General features: G+C 49.7%; 2 protein-coding genes across 6 annotated transcripts; one reads left to right on the forward strand and one right to left on the reverse strand.

The window, feature by feature from the left end:
- Positions 1–6,085: 6,085 nt before the first annotated feature.
- Positions 6,086–11,780, reverse strand: MRPL27 (mitochondrial ribosomal protein L27). The gene is made up of 4 exons (XM_003414639.4): positions 11,681–11,780; positions 9,116–9,247; positions 8,642–8,709; positions 6,086–6,505 (listed from the first exon to the last, which is right to left on the reverse strand). Exons 1-4 carry the CDS (start codon positions 11,718–11,720, stop codon positions 6,299–6,301), a joined length of 447 nt encoding a protein of 148 aa, XP_003414687.1. The 5' UTR covers positions 11,721–11,780; the 3' UTR covers positions 6,086–6,298.
- EME1 (essential meiotic structure-specific endonuclease 1) lies at positions 11,644–19,489 on the forward strand. 5 transcript variants are annotated; one of them, XM_064271218.1, is made up of 9 exons: positions 11,664–11,826; positions 13,719–14,518; positions 14,603–14,727; positions 16,540–16,629; positions 16,725–16,846; positions 17,053–17,185; positions 17,407–17,522; positions 18,331–18,520; positions 18,780–19,489. In XM_064271218.1, exons 2-9 carry the CDS (start codon positions 13,744–13,746, stop codon positions 18,954–18,956), a joined length of 1,728 nt encoding a protein of 575 aa, XP_064127288.1. In that variant the 5' UTR covers positions 11,664–11,826; positions 13,719–13,743; the 3' UTR covers positions 18,957–19,489. The 5 variants fall into 5 exon arrangements, with proteins under 5 accessions (XP_064127290.1, XP_064127289.1, XP_064127291.1 ...); XM_064271217.1 differs by having other exon boundaries at positions 11,653–11,826; positions 13,719–14,727; XM_064271220.1 differs by lacking the exon at positions 18,331–18,520 and having other exon boundaries at positions 11,644–11,826; positions 13,719–14,727.
- Positions 19,490–19,913: the final 424 nt, after the last annotated feature.

Consider the following 19,913-nt stretch of genomic DNA (forward strand, 5'->3'; position numbering starts at 1 on the left):
GTATCAGTCATGCATACCTTAACGCGGGGTGAGGGCGAAGGTTTCCTGAGACCATTAAAATCACCCAGTCTGCTCAGCTCAGCTTGTGGGACAAGGGACTCATCCTGCCCAGGCTGCCGCATGGCCAGTTCTCCTAGTTGCCAGGAGGGGGCACCCCTGACCACCAATAACAGGGTTGGGTGTTTTCATTTGGTTTTTGACTGCTCTCCTGGCGCCAGCCACTTCGCTGCCCTTCTGTGCCCTTGGAATCTCTCTTAACCCTTACAGCCCTTCAGGGTGCTTTTGTTCTCCTTCAGCAGATCAGGAAGCTGAGGCTTAGAGCTGCGAAGTGACTTGAGCCCAAAGTCTAGCGAGTAGGTGATGGAAGCGTGCTTCAGACCCAGGCAGGTAGACTCTGGAGCCCAACTCACCACATTCTGTTTTCACAGGGGCCTGGCTGGGCACGTAGCCGGGAAGGGGTTAACAGCAAGAATTCAAAGGAAATGGTTTTGGGGTCCTGGGACTAAGATGATTATTTTCTGGTTCCCATTTGAGGAAAAAGAGCCCAGGTGGCACACTGGTTAAGTGCTCAACTGCTAACTGAATGTCAGCAGTTCGAACCCACCCACCCAGCTGCTCTATGGGAGAATCTTGGATCTGCTACCGTAAAGATTACAACAGTCTGGGAAATCCTGTGGAGCAGATCTACTCTGTCATACAAGGTCTCCATGAGTTGGAATCAACTCGACGGCACACAACATTTGAGGAAATGTCTGAAGTTCTCTGGTTTTATAGAATTTTTTTTTTTATACATCAACTCTTAGGTCAATAAAACAATTACTGGGTTCAGCATGTTAGGCACTGTAACCTGTTGCCATTGAGTCGATTCCGACTCATAGTGACCCTCTAGGACAGAGTAGAACCGCCCCATAGGGTTTCTACGGAGCAGCTGGTGGAATTCAAACTGCTGACCTTTTTGATAGCAGCCAAGTGCTTAACCACTGCTCCACCAGGACCCCGAATCAGGCACAGACGGTAAACATTAGAACATGTAGGCTTTGTGATCAAGGGATCACAGACCAGCCTGTGGGCTGAACCCAGTCTACAGCTAGGCTGTGTAAGGCTAGCACATTTTTAAAGAGTTTTTTGAACTTAGGTGGAATGTGTACCCTGTTCATCCGCTCCCACTCCCTAGCATATTAAGCTAGGCCCTGGTTACTCATTACTGTTAACTGCTGTGATCATTTTGCCTTCACATTCTTATTAGCCAGTGGATCATGATCCTGACTGAGGGTTCTGATTGAACTGGTCTGAGAGGCAGCCCAGCCTTGGTCTGTTTCCAAACCTCCCCGGGTGATTCTAATTTGCGGGCAGGCTCAGAACTGCTGAATTCCAGCTGACCCCCGCTGCTCTGGCCGCAAGTCTGGTCCCACTGAGTCAGAAGCACTGCGGGCCGGCTCCACTTCTGACAGGTTCAGAGGGCAGGTTTTGAGGGTGCAGGGGGGCGGGGGGGGCCCTCGCCCGCCCTCTCCCCTCTTCAGGTCCTTGAGGCAAGTGGGAGTGCAGCTTCAGGACGTTTCTCTGCCTGCGTTCCCAGCAGTGTTCCCCACCCCCATCTTTTTGTAGAGTTAGCGCAGCCTGAGGGTTTAGGTTTTTTGAGGCTTCTTTGAAATCCTTCCCTGGCTGGGCCCCTGGGGTCAAGATCAGGATTCAGGCAGGGCCCAGCAGGACATGGGGGTAGAGCTGGTGGGGGGCCTTCACAGGCAGGCTGGGCCCCTGGGGCCCCCACAATAATCCTTTTGGAGAGAGGGAGAGAGAGCCTGGGCACAGAGGCTATTGTATTTTGTGGCCCGGGTGCCCAGTTTCCAGGGCAACCATGGACCCCACCGCTCCATTAGAGGTGGGAGCCAAGGTCAGAGGACAGCCAATTGGCTCCCTGAACCCAGTTACCTGGGCCAATGGGAAGTGAAGGTGGGCAGAGTCGGGCAAGAGGGATTTGGGACGGAGAAGTGCAGAGACCTGGGCAAGTTAGAGCTCTCCTGGCTGTGCTTAAGGCTCAGCAGAAGTCAAGCCTGATCCCACCAACCCCTTCTCCTGAAAGTCGTAGACGGACCCTCGGGTGGCTGCAACCCATGCAGTGAGAAGGGCCATCTATGGGACTTGAGGTCATGGCTGAGTATTGACCAAAACAAGCAGGGGCAGCAGAGGCTGAGAGCTGCTCACAGATTTGCCTGGCTCTGAATGAAGTTACCCCTCTGGGTCACGGTTCCTGGGTTGAGGTGTGACCCCCAAGAAGGGGCCAGTCCTGTGGCCCTGTTGCTCCTCAAGGCCAATGCCCTTTCTTGGCACCCCCCCCTGCTGCTGCTGTTCGCATACAGACATCACCATGGACAACCACCTCCTAGGCATAGTTGTGGCCACTGGTGAGTACCTACTGTGGAGTCCCAGGGTTGGGGCAGAAGCACCCTTGGCCCCTCACCATAGGCCAGAAGCCCAGCCTCTCATCTACAGGGTCACCTAGAGCAACATCCCTCCCTGAGCCCTGAGGAAGAATGCTGTGTGGTTGGCCTGTGACCCCTGAGGTCCCTTCCCTGTCGGTGCTGAGTTCTCTGATGCCACAGTCCATGATGGCAGGAGTATGATGGGCACCAGGCCCTTGGGTCCTCTCCTGCCTTCCTAGAACCACTGTTTCCAGGGGGGGTGTGCCCCCGCCACAAGTCTTTTCCCTTCCCTAAGTTTCTTTCTCTGTAAAATCTCCCTTCCACACATCACTCCTTCCCTAGGCTGACGGGAGGAATGGAATAAGGGTCCTCTGTTCTCCCTCACAAATCTGCCACAGAGAGTTAATGCAGCAGTAAGAAGAGAGCCCAGGGCTCAGCCTGCTGCTGCCTGTACCTCAGTCTCCCCTGCTTGCCAAGCTGATACTAGACCCAGCCAGGTCATTCCTCCACCAACTCTTGGAACAGAATTCAGTCTAGGGAGGAGAGAGGCGCCTGTGCATGCAGGTCCAGGCTGCAGCCCTGATTGTGCCTTTGCGGGGAGGGTAGTGTCGCCCCTGGTGTTCATCATGGCTGTCCTGCTGCTGCTGCTGCTGTACCAGCGGGACCCCAGTGCTGCCAGCTCCTCCGCTCCTGCCATTTCTCCCAGAGCCCCGGTCAATATGTAAGCACCCCTCCCTTCCTCACACATCCCTTGCCTCATGCTCCCCTGTCCCCCACCCCCCCAATCCTGCCAAAAAGACACCTGCTTTCTGGCCAAGGAGAAGGAATTGTTCCCTGTGGACGGGGCCTCTGGACTCCATATTTTCCAGCCTGGATTCCCTTGGGGCCATGGCAGCAGTGTGAAAAGGGTTAATGACATCCTGGCCAGCCCCGCCCCTGACCACTGTAAAACTGGACTGTTGTGTTGGGGAGCTCAGTGAAGACAATGGTCTTTTCCCAGCTCTCCAAGCAGCTGGAGGCCCTCCCTCTCCCCAGCTCTCAGGGGAAGAGCCCCACTTCTGTGGGAGGGGGAGGTGGCAACTCCACTACTGTCAGTTCTCTCCCCAGGGACTGGGCACCACATGGAGTTGGGGTACAGAAAGCAAAAACAACCTTCTGAGCTGCAGCCTCTCTAGGCTCTGGCCCCCAGCTCTGGGCACCAGACCAGGGATGAAGGGGTAGGGACAGGAGGAGGAGGCTTTCTCTGACTCTCCCCACAAAGGTCATCAGAGCTGGCTGCTGGATCCTGAGAGAATGAGCTAGTAGCCAGAAAGGAGTGGAATCTCTTTACAGCCGAGTGAATTTCAGAAATGCTGTGAATTTCAGAAATGCTGAGGCTCTGAGCTTTGTGTCTTGGACTAGGCAGAGAGGATTAAAGGGATGGGGCGGGGGCGACAACAAAGGTTTGGTCTCTGCTTTCTTGCTTGCTGACCCTAAGTCCTGAGCTTCACCTTGAGTCATTCTTCACGATCCCTAGGATGGCCCCCCTCCCTACTTCAGCACCATGGTGTCCCCCACTGAGGTCCAGCCAGTGGAAAGGAGATGAGAGTCCCAGGGAATACAGGTGAGAAGACCCTTAGTTAGGGCTGCCACCTGGAAATGGCGGAAGAAGTGGGTGCAGAGGTCCTGGAGCCAGCCAAGGGGGCCTTATGTGGTTAGGAGGGTTATGTAAACACAATGCAGGGGAGGGGGAAGGATGCAAAGAGGCCTAGAGAGGCCTCCTGGAGGAGAGAAGGGAGTGTGGTACTCGGATCTTAGGCTCATTCTTGTGGAGAGGATCGAAATGGAAGCTGGATAATGGCTGCACATGCCTGTCTGGCTTCCTTAGTGTTTTTTGGTCACAGGGCTATCCCCGGGGCTGCGAGGTATTCTCTGTGGGGCTGCCCAGCAGCTACCAACTGCCCCTGTGGCAGCCAGCTGACCTGCCCATCTATGAGCGCGTTCGGAAGAAGGCCCAGCAGCAGCAGATTCACAAGCTGATCATACAGCGCTCTGGACTCTGGGCCTGCCGAGAGGTGACTTGATGTGCCCTGGAGAACTGAGTTCTTTCACTCTTTTACACACGGCGTCCGATTAGAGCCTCTGGAGTCAGGTCAAGGAAAGGCCACTGATGGACCACCCCCAAATTTGGCTGGAGGTCTCCATCAATCCACTTCATCTATTTGGATGGAGGGAAGGATGGCAAAGCCCAACCTAAGGAGGAGGCCTGCCCTACAGCTCAGGATGGGCCCCCACAGAGAAGTACCATGGAGCCAACAGCTCTAGGACTCAATCTGTTTCCAGGAAAGACAGGAGACAGAGAGCAGCAGTCCAAATAAAGGGCATGTGTGTATGGGGGAGGGCAAAGGAATGGCTAATGCCTTTGTTCTCCCACCCCCCCAGCTGCCACCAAGCAATGAAGAGACCCTAAGGTCACTGCCTGCACCACCGTCCATCCATGGCTCAACTTACCCAACCCAGGAAGCAGCCACCTGCCCTGCTCAAGGCAACACCACTGTGTAGAAGGGAACCACCATTTCCATCTTGCCTATTCCCACACCTCCAGGGGGCTGGCAAGGACAATGCTGAGCCTGTGGAGTCTCCCTCTGCCTAAGGATCAGCCCAGCTGGGCCTTGGTACCTGTGACCCCACTCGAACGACGGCAAACGGAACCTCAACAAACTCCCAGTCACCTTTGTCAAAGATCTGCAGATGGGTAATCTGGCGTCATGCCCTGAGAGAACATGGCGAAAAGTTCAAAGCAGACCTCCAGGATTGGGAGACTTCTCCGCCCTCAATCCCTGGGGTGTCTGCACCCATGGCAGATCAGAGTCCTTGAAAGGAACCCACTGGACTCCAAAAGCCCCTCTCTCAGGCTGCAACCAACATTGCCTACCTCCAATGGCCAGTCACAACCTTATCTCCCCAGCTGAGACTTCCTCTTGGCCCTTCCGCTCTGAAGCCAAGCCTCTAAAGGTCCTGGGTTGAGTTGACAATGAAAGCCTGACCCCAACCCATTCTAGGCCCCTACTGAGTATTCTTAAAGCCAGATTCTTTGCTGCTGTTGATGGTTTGAGATAAATCAAGAACCAGAGAAAATGTGGCTGTGGTGTCTTTGTCTCTCTGAGTGGGTAGAAAGAAGCCCATTTGTCACCCATTCTGCCTCGTCTTTAGAGGGACCTGTTTTCAAAAGTAGATAGAGCCTAAGCCTCTCAGGAAGGTCTCCTGCATTCTACAGGCTTATTCCCTGCCCCGGACTCCCAGAGGCAGGGAGGGGTCTGCCATATGGCCATCTCCAGGGCTGCAGCCCAGCTTCCTCTGAATATGGCTCCAGGAGAGGAACATGACCGTCACTTCCTTTTCAGGCCTCCTCCCACCCAGTCTTCCCAGGGCTGGGCCCCTGGACTTGTGTGTGGTCTAGGAGGGGAAGTAGCAGCACATCCTCCAGCACAAGCTCTTCCTCCTTCCCCCCTGGGGAATGGTGCCAAAACAATCACCTCCTCCAAAGAAAGCCCCCTCTTACTCCCTCGCTCTGACAGGCCTGCTTTCCCGCTTCGAGCTTCTCCCCTGACATGCACTAGAGAACATGGGTAAGGACCAACACATCAGTGAGCAGCTCCATCCAGGTGTCCCCAAATAGCACAAACTCATGACTCCAACTAACTTTATTTCTGGCTTCAGCTTAGGTCTCCCAAAGGGTTTCCCAGCCAGTCACTTCACAGAGTCTCCTGCAGAGTCACCATCAAGCAGAGCTCTTCCCTGGGAGGCCTTGTTGTCATCCCCAAGCCTTGACTTCTTCTGGTACCGCCCTCTCCTGGTACCTGGGATCCAGTCTCTGTCCAACAGCCTCAACCAGGAGCTCAAAGCATAGCTACCAGTTTGAAAGTGCCCTCAGGCTTCGTGGGAACCACGTGGACAAAAGTCTTATAGAGCACAGCACCCTTGGGCAGCTTGGTGACCAGATCCACGGCTTCTGCATTGCTGGGACTGGGCACGTAGACCTCCTTAGTGTAGCGGACTACCCCCTCTTCCAAGGCATACAGGCATTTCTTCTTCCCCAGCCCCACCTGCAACAGACAGACCAGGTCAGCTGGACAGCCAGCCAGATGGTCCATCCCAGGGCTTCTGGGCAGACTTCCCCAAGGGTCTAGGCTCTGGGGCCAAAGGGGAGGGTTCCAAAAGCTCCACCTTGGGTTCCCTTTACTGCTAAAAGCACTTCTTTGCTTTTAGCTTCTTTACTGATTCCATGACAGAGAAGAGAAAAGAAAACTCCAACAGTCAATCCTGGTGGCTGCTTAGTCCCAGAGAACTGAGAGGCTGAGCCATGTCTTTGCAGCTGAGCACAAGACACCCAGGATCCCAACATAGGCCCAAGAAGATGCCCCAAATTACTGCCTCTGGGAGCCTGTTTTCACTCATTACTGGAGTCGTCATATTAAACACTAGTCTGGTATACATTCTGATCTACGTATCGATATATAAAGTTTAGTCTGAATGGACAGTACAGACCAAAGCCATATGAATAATGCATATGCTAATAAACAATAATATTACTGAACTAAAACCAAATCCACGGCCGTCAAGTCGATTCTGACTCATAGCAACCCTATAGGACAGAGCTGCTCCATAGAGGTTCCAAGGAGCACCTGGTGGATTTGAACGGCTGACCTTTTGGTTAGCAGCTGAACTCTTAACCGCAATGCCACCAGGGTTTATTTAATATTAGCTAATGTACTATGTAAGTATTAAAATGTTATTTTTTACATTTTAATACTTATATGGTACTCACATGTGTAAACACTGTTCCAAGCACTTTTATGTACGTTAACTGATTTAATTCTCACCTCATAAGGTAGGTACTATTTCCAATCCCATTTTACAGATAAGATGAGGTAGAGAGATTAAATAACTGTGTGTGTACATATATAAACTGAGCATGTATATATAAAACCCATTGCCATTGAGTGGATTCCAACTCATAGTGACCCTATAGGACAGAGTAGAACTGCCCCATAGGGTTTCCAAGGAGCGACTAGTGGATTCGAACTACCAACCTGTTTGATTAGCAGCCGTAGCTCTCAACCACTGTGCCACCAGGGCTCTCCACGTGTATATATAGTTTTTTTTTAAACTGTGTGTATTTTAGCTTTATTTTTCTTAGAACTTGAGATATGCTATTTTTACCTAGGCCGTCCGCACTACTCTCTGGTCCTAGAACTAGGATGTCTGATTCAAATCCCAGACCTACTATTATCACTGCGTGATCTTGGACAAGTTACTTCACTTCACTATGTCTTAGACTTTTCATCTGCAAAATGGAGATAATATTAACTACTTAATAGGGTCACCTTCAGGATTAAATGATTTAATAATCACAAAGAGCTTAGAATACTATCTTGCTCCAAAAACATTAATTTTATTATTGTTGTTATTTTAGCAAGTCCAGGAAGTTAACTCCAATATCTCAAGTTCTAGAAAATAAAGCTATTATATTTACATTGAATTCACCAAAAATTTAGCATCTTTGAAATAATTACAGGTTATAACCAGCCTTTCTGTAACCTACTAAAATCACTAAAAAAGGGAGTAGGCAAATTCATTACAAAGGAAACTAAACTAGCATTTCAAATAATGTAAAGAACAGAGTTCTGTCTTAACAAAGAACTTACCTGCTTCATAAAGTAATCCCAACATGCTGAACCTGAAATCCCTCCCTAGTGTGGGCCAAATTTCTGGTGCACACACACTAAATTATATTTTATTAAATTCAAGCTATCTTTAAACCATCTAATAACAAGTTTATGCAAAGAAGGAATTCTTAGAAATAAGGAAAAATAAATAAATTGAAATTAGTTTCTCATAATTCAAAAAATAATCTTAAATCACTAGCCATCTCCTGACTGCCAAGAACTGGGGGTTAGAAAGGAGAACCAGCTGAACTCTATACTAAGCCTACTCTCTACTAACCAAGCAAAACACTGCTGCAGATCCAGCTGTGCCTCAGACATCTCATGGGTAAAGGGAGATGATACCTACATCTCACAAAAATGGGGCAAGAATGAAATGAGATAATGTAGACAAAGGGCTCAGCACAATGCCCGGCATTTGGTAAGAGCCTAACAAGTGCCACTGTTATTATTATGCTTCAGGGCAGAGAAGTCTTAGAAAAGAAAAAAAAAAAAGGAGACCGTAGAGCAACTCACGTGGGCTCCTGGGTGCCAGCGGAACTGGCGCTGAGTCGCCAGGATGTTGCCAGCATGAACATAGTGACCTGGAAGAAAAGTCCACAAGTGCACTGACTTGGTCCCCAGTTACTGGGACAGCACAACACACTGCTAAGAAAACACGACAGTTCTCACCTTCCTGGCTCAAATGCAGCATACCACCCCCGACCAGAAACAACTTCCACATGGTCCAACACAAGCAACCCCCTGTCCTCCAACCCCCTTTTCTCTAGTCACAAAGCCAAGGTTCATACCTACCCACCCCTCCCGAAGGCCCCCTACTCCTCCTCAGGTCTCATCTGCCCCTTTACTCCAAAGACAAACGCTCCGCTCTGGTGGGCTAAACTGAGAGTACAGGCCCAGGCACTTGCATGGTCTCTCTGCTCTTCTAAGAAACATCAGGAGCAGCAGGGTAGGTGCAGCTGGGAAACAAAAGCCAAGACATACTCTCACCTTCCATCTTCTTGATGCCATAGCGTCTGCCAGATGACTTTCCACCAAGGTTTTTAGAGCTTCCACCTGTCTTCTTGGAAGCATATCTGACAGCAAGAGCTGTAGCCTGAGGGGGGCTCAACAGAGCTGTAACTACAGAGAGGTAGCAGAAACATTGTTCAGACAGACAGGCTCTCAATCAGGCTCTTTCTTGGCCTCAATGGGCTATTTACTAAGCTGAGAGGTGAAAGGGGAGGCGGTGGGAGGGGAGGTAAGGGAGATGTGACGGGGGAGCAGAAATGCCACTTGAGTGTGTTGACTTTCAGGGAGTGTCTAGAAGTCCCTGGCCTTCTCCAAGGGGACAACTCATTCCTTATGGTATAAGCACTGCGTAAAGTATGTGTGGGGGGTACTGAAATATAAATGGAAAAAATTAAATAAACACCATGTGCCCTGGGTCCTGACGCATTCAGTTCTGCACAGATGAAATAAACACCACAAAAATAGCAGAAGCCAGCAAGAGAACACCACAGAGCAGCCTGCTTCAGCCTTACTCACCATTATGCCCTCAAGACCAGACCACAGAGCCCAGCAGCAGGACACCCAGAAAGAGGCTGCTACTTTGGCCTCACTCATTGTGGGCTCCTTTTTAAGCTATCCACCATCCACTGCACACCAACATACCAGGTACTTGTAAACAAAATGGGGAACTTGTCTGAGGGCAGCTCCCACAGGCTCCTGGTCATTTTCAGAAAGCTGGACTGTTTCTTCCCAAAGCCCATCAAACAGAAGTCCCACTGAGAAAACCAACAGCCTGCCCTTGTTAATATGATATCTCCATACTCATTCCAAAGTGCTCAATGGCATTTATTTTAAAAAGGAAAATGAACTTAAATTCATACTAACCAAGATGGGACCCCTTTCTGTATGACAAGTGCAGGGCTGGCAGTCCCTGCCTTCAGTTCTCCAGACACAACATAATCAGGACCAGAGACTAGTTGGGGCAAACCAAAGCCAAAAAACCAAACCCACTGCTTCAAGTTGATTCCGACTCATAGCCACTCTATATGACACGGTCAAACTGCCCCATAGAGCTTCCAAGGAGCGCCTGGCGGATTCGAACTTCAGACCTTTAGTAAGCAGCCCTAACACTTAACCACTACATCGGCAGCATTTTCAGTTGGGGCAAAGGACCATAAATGAAAACTTGCTGAACGCCCAGCACTGGGGCCTACTTACCTTTAACAAAAACCCGCTGCTGTCGAGTCAATTCCAACTCATAGTGACCCTATAGCACAGGTTAGAACTGCCCCACAGAGTTTCTAAGGAGGGCCTGGTGGATTCAAACTGCCATCCTTTTGATTAGCAGCCATAGCACTTAACCACTAGCCACCAGGGTTTCCTACTTACCTTTAAACACCTATTAATTCGTTCATTCACTCACTTACTAAACTCAGAAACCGGGCTTATGATTTACCTACATGAGCTCATTCACAAACCTTTACCCTACTCCCCATCCTCCTCAAAGTAAATGGTGCCACCATCTACCCAGTTACTCAAGTGGAAACAAAATCACTGCAAATTCCATCTCTTTGCTCACTTCCCATATCCAGTTCAGGAGCAAGCTCTGTTGATTCTACCTTCAAAACGGATCTCAAATACATCCATTTCCCTCTGAGTTCACTGTGGCACAGTGGGTAAGGGCCCAGGTGCTAACCAAAAGGTCTGCGCTTTGAATCCACCAGCCGTTCCTTGGGAATGCTATGGGACAGCTCTACTCCAACCTACAGGATCACTATGAGTCCGCATCGACTCCCCTGTACTGGGTTTGGGTTTTTAATTTTTCTTCCATCTTGGCTAAATCATCTCTAGAGCTACTACAAGTTTCCCATCTGGTTTCCTCATCTCCACTCCTATCCCCTTTAATTCCACACAATACCGATATTTGATTCTCAAAATGTAAAACTGGATTAAGTCACTCTCCTGGCTCTCATGCTATACAGACCCAGGCCTCCTGTCATCCTTTAGGTCTTAACTTAAACATTACCTCCTTAGAGAACTTCCCTGACCACCCAATCTCAAAAGATACACACTTTCATTTTTTTGTTTCTTTCACTTGTCACGATTTACAACAATTTTATTTATTTACTTATTTATTGGCTCACTCACTAGAAAAAACTGTGCAAGGCTTAGGGACCTTGTCTTCACGTTCTGTTCGGATCCCCAACAACAGAAGCCCTCAATCTGTTGAATGAATGCATTTCCTTTTTGAGCTACAGTGTATTATTAGCCTATTTGATAGATAAAAGGATCCACACAGACCCAGAGACGCTTGTCACCAAGCGCCAGGGAAGCAATGCATGCACCAAAAGAGACACAAGGTCACGTGTTCCTTGATACCCCCCCGTACCGGCCCCTAGCGGTGTCACGTGATCTGCGATAGCCGACCCTCAAGCCTCGCGCTCAAGGCACTGCGCCTGGCACACTACCCGGCGCGGCCAGAGTCCTCCGCGGGGAATGGCCTCCACCCCCCCACCCGCCGGCCTCCTGGCTCGGGCTGCACACCGCCCCTGCAGCATCCGTTACCAGCTGTCCGCGCCCTCAGCGCCGCCACCGCCAACGCCATGTTTGCTGTACACAAGCTTCCGATCTCAAAACTTCTGCTTCCGCTACCAGGAGAATTACTTCCGGGTCCTGCGCCGCACTGGAACGGGTAGCGCCAAGAGTTGCAGGTGAGCGCTCAGTGTTACGCTGGCCTGGCCAGGGCTTCCTTACTGGGCCCCGTAACGGAAGGCTTTGTGACAGGGCGGTCAGGGGTCCCTGCAGGGCATGTGGATGATACTTGCGGACGCCTGCGGCCTGGTGCTGGCACGAGGCGCGGAGCGTGCCCGGCAGGTGCCCTCTTGCCCTACTCCTTCGTTTTGCAGGAGTGAACCGAGGCCCAGCGAGGGCACAGATGAGGCTTCTTCCTTCGTCATTTAGGTTACTTTATGGAGCAGTTGCTGTGTGCCAGATACTATACTAAGCGCTGTAGATGAGTTGTTTCATTTAATTGTCGTAACCTTATGCAGTAGATATTATTTTCCCGATTTTACTGAAAAAGAAATCGGCTCATTAAGTTACATGGCTCACCTGGGGTCACATCTATAGTATTAGTAAATGTTTACAAGATGACTTGCATGTCGTGTGCCTTCAAGTTGATTCCCACTCATAACGACCCTGTAGGACAGAGTAGAACTGCCCCATAGGGTTTCCAAGGCTGTAATCTTTACAGGTCTTTTATCCCACAGCTGGTGGGTTCGAATCACAGATTTCTGGGTCAGCAGCAGAACGTTTAACCATTGTGCCACCAAGACTCCTGACTCTTGCATAAACCCCCCTCCAAAAAAACTGTTGCCGTCCAGTCAACTCCGATTCCTAACGACCCTATAGGACAAAGTAGAACTGCCCTGTAGTTTCCAAGGAGCGCCTGGTGGATTTGAACTGCTTACATATTGGTTAGCAGCTGTACCTCTTAACCACTACGCCACCGGGGTTTCCAACTCTTGCATAGAACCCAGCAATTCCACTGCTAGGCATATACCCAAGAAAACATGCCCACACAAAAACTTGTACACAAATACTCATAGCAACATTACTCATAATAGCCAAAAAATGGAAACAAGCCAAATGTCCATCAACTGGTGAAAGGATAAACAAAATGTAGTATACCCACACAATGGAATATTATTCAACCATAAAAACAATGAAGTACTGATACAGGCTCCGACATGAATGAACCTTGAAAACATCATGCTAAGCGAAAGTAGCTAGTCCCAGAAGACCATATATTATATGATTCCACTTTATGTGAAATGCCCAGAACAGGCAAATCCACAGAGACCGAAAATAGTGGTTACCAGGGGCTGGAGGAAGGGAGGAATGGGGAGTAACTGCTAATGGGCATAGGGTTTCTTTTTGGGGTGATGAAAATGTTCTGGAATTAGATAGTGGTGATGGTTGCACAGCCTTGTGAATATACTAAAAAGCACTGAAGTCTACACTTTAAAAGGATGAATTTTATGGTATGTGAATTTTATCTCAACTAAAAAGAAAAAAATGACTCTTGGTATCTCCATCTCAAATGCAGAAATCAACAAGGGGGTGGTGTTGAGTCTTGTTAGTACCTCCGTTAAAATTTTGTAATTGTAACCTCCACTTTGTTTATACCCACTCCTTGTCCTAGAAGGGATTTGAGGAGGGTTCCTGTTAGACTAAGGAGCCCAAGTGCTCGGCTGCTAACTGAAATGCCTGCAGTTCAAACCCCTCAGCCACTCTGCAGGAGCAAAGACCTGGTGATCTACTCCCAAAAGATTACAGCCTAGAAGACCCAGTGGGGCAGTGCTGCTCTGACACAAAGGGTCGCCATGAGTCAGGATTGACTTGACAGCACATAACAAGGCCTGTCAGACTACAGACATAGCTGTTCTGAGTTCCAGATTGAAATGTGTTGGGGCCACATCCTATTTCTCTGTTTCTCTGTATCTCAGATTTATTTCCATAAGGCTTGGCCATAGAACACATTTAGTGGATCAAATTGAATGCCACAGTTTGTCTCATCTCTTTTTTTTTTTTTTTTTTTAAGGTAATTACCTTGACAGCACATAGCGATGGCTCTAGGGAAAACATCACTCTTAGTGGATTCCAGTGAGAGTGATTCTGAGGAGTTGCCAGTATTTGCCTTTCTGAAAACGAAACCATCTTCCTCAAAGAGATGGCAGCCTCAGAGGGAGGGGAAGATTGTAGTGATTAATGCCTCAGATTCTAAGGCCTCCTGCCCTCCATCACCAGGGATGAAAGATCTACCACCTGTCTCGGACACATGGGAAACTGTCACACAAACAGAGCCAGTCAGGGTGCTAAGCAGTGGAAGTGAGGGTGAGGAGGAATTTATTCCCCTGGCTGAGAGGCTCAAGTGTAAATTTTTGACCCGCAAGCAGCAGCCAAGCCCTGAGGACTCTAGTTCCCCAGTTAAAAGTGTCTTAGATCACCACAATAATGAAGGAGCATTATGTGACTGGAAAAAACAGCCCTTTCCAGAGATCCCTGGTGTTCCCCTCCATGATACCTCAGAGAGGAGCGCTTCAAATAACAAGGATCCTATCTTAGACAACCCATCCCGTCAGCTTCCAGCCTACCAATCTACCTGCCCTGTCCAGGACAACAGCTCGACAGTAACAACATATTCTGAGGTCCCCATGCCTCAGAAAAGAACCAGGCACAGTCAGAAGGCCCGGGCAAAAGACGGGCATCAGGGACAAGTGAACCAGAAGGAAAGCACCCTGAGGCAACAGGAGAGGAAGAAGAAGGCCTTGCAGGCAAACAGGCTGAAAGCCCAGAGGCCAGAGGAATGCTTAAAGCACATCGTTGCTGTCCTGGATCCAGGTCCTCCTCGCCTCTTACCTCACCCTGTGCTGAGTTTCTGCTTTCCGGGCCATCCACTGACAGCCCCTGTCCCATCTGTTGCAGTGCTCTTACAGATGGAAGGCGGGGGCCAGCTCCTCGGGGCACTGCAGTCCATGGAGTGCAGCTGCGTGATTGAGGCCCAGGCTGTGCCTTGCAGCATCACCTGGAGAAGGGCTAGGCTGTCTGAGGTAGGTGTTTTCCGGCTTACATCTCTCCTCCCCTGCGAGTGCCAGGGTAAGTGTGGTTTTCCTTTTGAAGGCTATGTTATCAGTCAGGCCCCAGGAGGAAAACAGATGGCACACTCACCTTAGGATAATTTGAGGAGGATTTAATAAAGGGACTGTTTTCCAGGGTATAGGCAGGGTACAAGGAAACGAGGGACAGTGCGGTGCCTCAGGGTGATAACGGCATAGCTCAGGGCTTATCAACCTCTGGTACTGCTGACATTTCAGACCATGCTGACCTTGCTTGGCAGGATGTTTAGCAGCATCCCTGGCTTCTGACCGCTACATGCCAGTAGCATCCCTCCCTGTCCTGACAATCAAAGATGTGTCCAGATATTGCCAAATATCCTTTGAGGGGGGAATCACCCTTGGTTGATAATCACAGCATAACTGTTGCCATCCCGAAGCTTGAAGTGGTGAAGGGAGGGAGTCGTTATTCCTTAAGAGAAGCTTCAACCTCCAGTAGAAGGGTGTAGCAAACCCTAGGCCATCCCATGGAGAGGAAGCCAGGGAAGAAGATACCCTGATTCACTCTTGGTCCCTCCCACCTCCTACTGGGACTCCTCACTGGCCACTCACCTGGAAGCCAGCGGGTGGGTGGCCAAAGGGAAGGTAATCTGCACAGGACCCCCATTTCTCTAACTGGGCTTTGGGATTGGCTGGGCTTGCATTTCAATCTCAGCTTCAGCTCTGATTCTCAGCTATGACCCTGAGCAAGTTATTTCATCTCTTTGAGCCTCAGTTGCCTCATGTATAAATGAGGAAACTTGTTGCATCCCTTTCAGTGCCCTCTGTTTTGGGGACTAAATGAGATAACCCAGCACTGAGCACATATTAGGCACACAATAAGTGCTCCTTCCCCTACCCTCACTCCCCAGGTTACTACAGCTCCTGTGCCTTTGACTCCTCTCCTCTGTGAATCCAGCATCCTCCACCCCTCATTTTCAAGAGTCTATACATGAAATGTGAAGAGCCTTTCCTCTCTTGGATTTCATGCCTTTCTCATTCCACTTTTCAATTTGAAGGCATTAGCAAACCTTTGTGTTCACATGGTAGCTAATCCTTTCAAGGCACTTCCATGTTTTCTGTTGTGTTTCAGTCATGGTGGTCCTGTAAGGTAGGTGTGGCAGCAATGCTTAGCCCCACAACACAGGTGGGGAAACTGAGAGAAGTTAAAAACCTTACTCAGCATCACAGCTTACTGTAATGGCTGAACCCAGGGCTTCTCTCACCGTTAACTTTTGCTGTGTCATGGTTCTTGGCTTTTGCTTACAGGAACCCAATCAGAAAACTTTGAGAAAGCCCTGCTCCTGAATTACTCCATAATGCTCCACTGGTTTAGGATTGATTATGCCGTATCTATGGTGACGAGAAGGTGCTCTCATAGACTGAAGTTTCTCGTCTTTGTCACACAAAAACCTTCAAATCCAGGGTTACTTATTTGTACCAAATCCTTTGAAAGAGCTTGCTTTTACTTCAATCCCTATTCAAAATGTGTAGAAAAAATGGCAATTCTTAGGACATTTCAACATGCTGATCTCCTTTTCTTACTCAGCACCATTAGATGCAGTACACCAAGGCTGAACAATTGACGGCTGGGGAGGGGCAGGACCAAAGGTTATTTATTGCCACCGTGACTTCGTTCTAGAAGAAAAAGGATAACGGATGGTGGGCTGGGCTGACGGGGGTGAGCTCGTTCATCTAGGTCTGGGTCACTCACAGATCCCCAGCACCTGCTGACCTACCCCCTCTGCTGTGTTCCGGGTCCTTTGGCAGGATGGAGGGGAGGACTGGGCAGAGGAACCAATGGTCTTGGTGCTGCTCCTGGCAGAAGCGGTTGTGTCCATGATCAACAACTTAAAGCAGGTGGGCAGGCCCAGAGGGGTGGGGGCTGAGGCATGGAACCAAGGCTGACTCTTCCAAGGTAGCAAGTATTAATGCAGTTTCTGCCCTTCATGCAGGGAGGTCTGGACAGCACCAAGAAGGGGAAGGAGGCACTTCGGAACTTTGTAACAGACATCGCTGCAAAGACCACAGGGAAAGCCCTGTCCCTGGTGATTGTGGATCAAAAGAAGTGCTTCAGGTATGGGTTTGTTCTTGAGACTTCAGTGTTAAAAGGGGCAGCTCATAGACCAACAGGGCCAGGTCACTGACCCAGGTCAGGGTCATTCTACAAGATAGCATGCCTGACAAGCCCTGTAGAATGCTCTGGTCCAGTCTCCTCACTCCTCTTCTGCTTGAGTTAAGGACAGGACTGCTGTCTCTCTTTGATCTCCTCCCCTGCTGCAGTGCTCAGAATCCTCCACGGAGAAGGAAACAGGGAGGGACAAATAGAGAACAGGCCAAGGTGAAGAAGAAACAGAGACAGCCAGAGGCTAACACAGGGCCCATGCCTCTGGTGACCAGGGTAGACTTGGAAGAGGTAAGAACTTCCTGTTGCCTGAGCCCAGCTGCACACCCACTGGTCATCTGACCAGATTTGCTACTGATGAAGAATGAAATGCCTGTTGAACACTTTCTGCCTCGGTAGTGAGTACAAGAGAGGGGCCAGTTAGGGAGCCAAGGGGCTGGGGTGTGGCCTCAGTGAACAGTGATTGAAACATCTCCCCACTGTTCAGTCCATTCCTACTTTTGGATTTCTAGGCATTGGTGGAGCTGCAGTTATACACAGAAGCCCAGGTTGGAATTCTGCAGAGCTGGAAAGAGCTGGCCGACTTTGCGTGCGCATTCACAAAGGCTGTGGCCGAGGCACCCTTCAAGTGAGTGCTGGGAGCAAGTCCAGCCTCCAGTGCTGGGCCTTGCCCTTTACAGTGGTTCTGAAAGCCAGAGAAAACGTCCGTTTCCTCTAAACTCTGTGGTCCGCCCATGGTCTGTCAAGCTTGGGGCAGAAGAAGCTGACCTCATGCTGGGAATTCTTGGGAAGAGCCCCTTAATGCCCAAAGCCCGATCCCTTTTTAAGTATTTTCCATTAGCTGTAAGTCTGTGTTCTACAGGCTGGTACTGGGTTACCATTAGCCAAGTTACCAGGATTCTTTACAGGTCAGATCACAGTGTAATAAGCCCTAGTAAAACATATTTTTAGCCCTTTTAGTTCAAAGAATGTTCATAATCAACTAAAAATAAGGCATCTCAGAGAGAATGCCATCCAACTCCCTCATTTTATTCTTGAGGAACTGAGACCTGAAGAGATTGACTTGTCTACGTTTCCAGCAAGATACAACCAGAGCTAGACTCCAGACTGTCTGGTGCGAGTCCCTTGTGCTTAATCCTGTAGCACACTGTCTCTCTGGTCAGTACAACCCAATTTTAACACAAACAAGAGAATCTGAGCTTTGTAGTACCTTCTTTTCTAGTGAAAAGGACTAGATGTGGTTTTTAAGGCAATCAGCAACTAGCATTGTACTTTGGAACAAGCTGAGTACTCAAATTGTCAGAGGCAATAAAAGGTCAGATATAACATTGTATCTGCCTCACTCTAGGTAAGTCAGGGAGGGCTTTTCCTAGTTGAGGGTATGGGTGCAGGAGAGTGACGAGTGACTCATAGCTGCCCATGTCTGCTGTCTGCAGGAAGCTCCGAGATCAAACTGGTTTTTCCTTCTGCCTGGAGAGTGACTGGGCTGGAGGGGTGAAGGTCGACTGCTCTGGCAGGGGCCTCGCCCTGGTCTGGAGGAGACAGATTCAGCAGCTGAACCGAGTCGGCCTGGAAATGGCCAGTGCTATTGTGAATGCCTATCCATCCCCCCAGCTCCTGGCTCAGGTATGCTGGCTGCCCTAGAGGTCACCGCCAGTGCCCCATGGTATTCTTCAGCCCTGTTGTCACAGACAGCATTGCTGAGGGCCCAGGAATGCCCTGTCAGGCAGCAGCGGTGGGTCTGCCGAGATAGAGAGTTGTTAGCGCTGACCCAGGGAGGGAGGGCAGGCTCTTATCCCTCCAACCTTTGCTTACTGCCCTCCTTGCACATGGATGAGGTTTGACCATGGGTGGTGTGGCACTAAGAGGTCATTTACAATTTCAGGCTTACCGGCGGTGTCTTTCGGAGCAAGAACGCCAGAATTTGCTTGCAGATATACAGGTTCGCCGCGGGGTAGGTGTGACATCCACCTCCCGCCGTGTTGGACCAGAGGTCTCCAGGCGTATCTACCTCCAGATGACAACTTTGCAGCCAAATCTCCTTTTAGACAGTGCAGACTGATTGCTGCCCTCAGGGACAAGGACGAAAAGCTGGAGATTTCCACCTCACCCACCCAGAACTACATGACTGAATGCAGGCCAGAAGCACCTCCAGGAGCACAAGCCTAGATCAGGCCCACAGCAGTCCTTCCTGGGAGTAACCATCCATGAAAGTCCGTCAGCTTGGGACCAACTGGATGTTTGCATTTACCCCTGCTAGCATTTAATGTTCCTCTCCTAGCAAAAATCAACAGCCATGAGGAAGCACCCCTATCCATGCCCCAGCCAGCCGTGAGAACACAGAGGAACAAAGACAGAGCGCTCAGACACATTTAATAGTTGTAGAAATCAAAAAGAACCTCAGCATCAAATCTAGAAGTTGTGAACTGACGTCTGTGGGTTGGCTTGACTAGGCTGGGTGTACCACAGCCCTCCTCTCACCCACTGAGCTGCCTCAACCAGCAAAGGAGCAGGATTGTAACTATGCCGACTTCTGTATTATCTTAGTCCTATGTGGTTTAGTTTCAATAAAGCATTTGTACCAATGGCTCTGGAGCTTGGAGAAAGACTAAAGGAATGTGTAGTGATTCTGGTAAGGCATGGGCCTAGGCAGCAGAGCAATCCTTGGGAGAGAAAAGAACAAAGTTGGTTCTTCTGGTATCAGGACAATCATGAGTAGCAGTCCTACCCAAACGGGCCACTAGGGCTAAGAAGCTGGACCTGCCTTCTCTGTGAACTGTAACAGGGGCCTGCTCTCTCTAGGAGAGGCAAGTAGTTGGTGGTCAGGAACTTTCAGTGAATGAGCACCATGACATGGTCATTTCTGATCCCTTCATCCAGCTGTTGTGAAAAAGAAGAGGCAAAGGAGGTCACAGAGCAAGAAAATGCCTAATCTGGCAGAGACTGGTCAGCCCAGCCCTTGTTTGTGCTAGTCGTTACAGTAACGTCCCGCTTTTAAGCTCCAGGATGCCACTTGTTT

This window comes from Loxodonta africana, chromosome 18 (assembly GCF_030014295.1).
Source record: "Loxodonta africana isolate mLoxAfr1 chromosome 18, mLoxAfr1.hap2, whole genome shotgun sequence".
NCBI lineage: Eukaryota > Metazoa > Chordata > Mammalia > Proboscidea > Elephantidae > Loxodonta > Loxodonta africana.

Bases quoted from the DNA above. Each gene is read 5' to 3' on its own strand.
- MRPL27 (XM_003414639.4), bottom strand. From the start codon at position 11,720: ATGGCGTTGGCGGTGGCGGCGCTGAGGGCGCGGACAGCTG. The intron at 8,710-9,115 runs GTGAGAGTATGT...CTTTTCTTCCAG, and splicing joins TGGCATCAAGAAGATGGAAG to GTCACTATGTTCATGCTGGC. The intron at 6,506-8,641 runs GTGAGTTGCTCT...TGTCTGTTGCAG, and splicing joins GCTGGCACCCAGGAGCCCAC to GTGGGGCTGGGGAAGAAGAA.
- EME1 (XM_064271217.1), top strand. From the start codon at position 13,744: ATGGCTCTAGGGAAAACATCACTCTTAGTGGATTCCAGTGAGAGTGAT. The intron at 14,728-16,539 runs GTAGGTGTTTTC...GTCCTTTGGCAG, and splicing joins GAAGGGCTAGGCTGTCTGAG to GATGGAGGGGAGGACTGGGC. The intron at 18,521-18,779 runs GTATGCTGGCTG...TTACAATTTCAG, and splicing joins CCCCCCAGCTCCTGGCTCAG to GCTTACCGGCGGTGTCTTTC.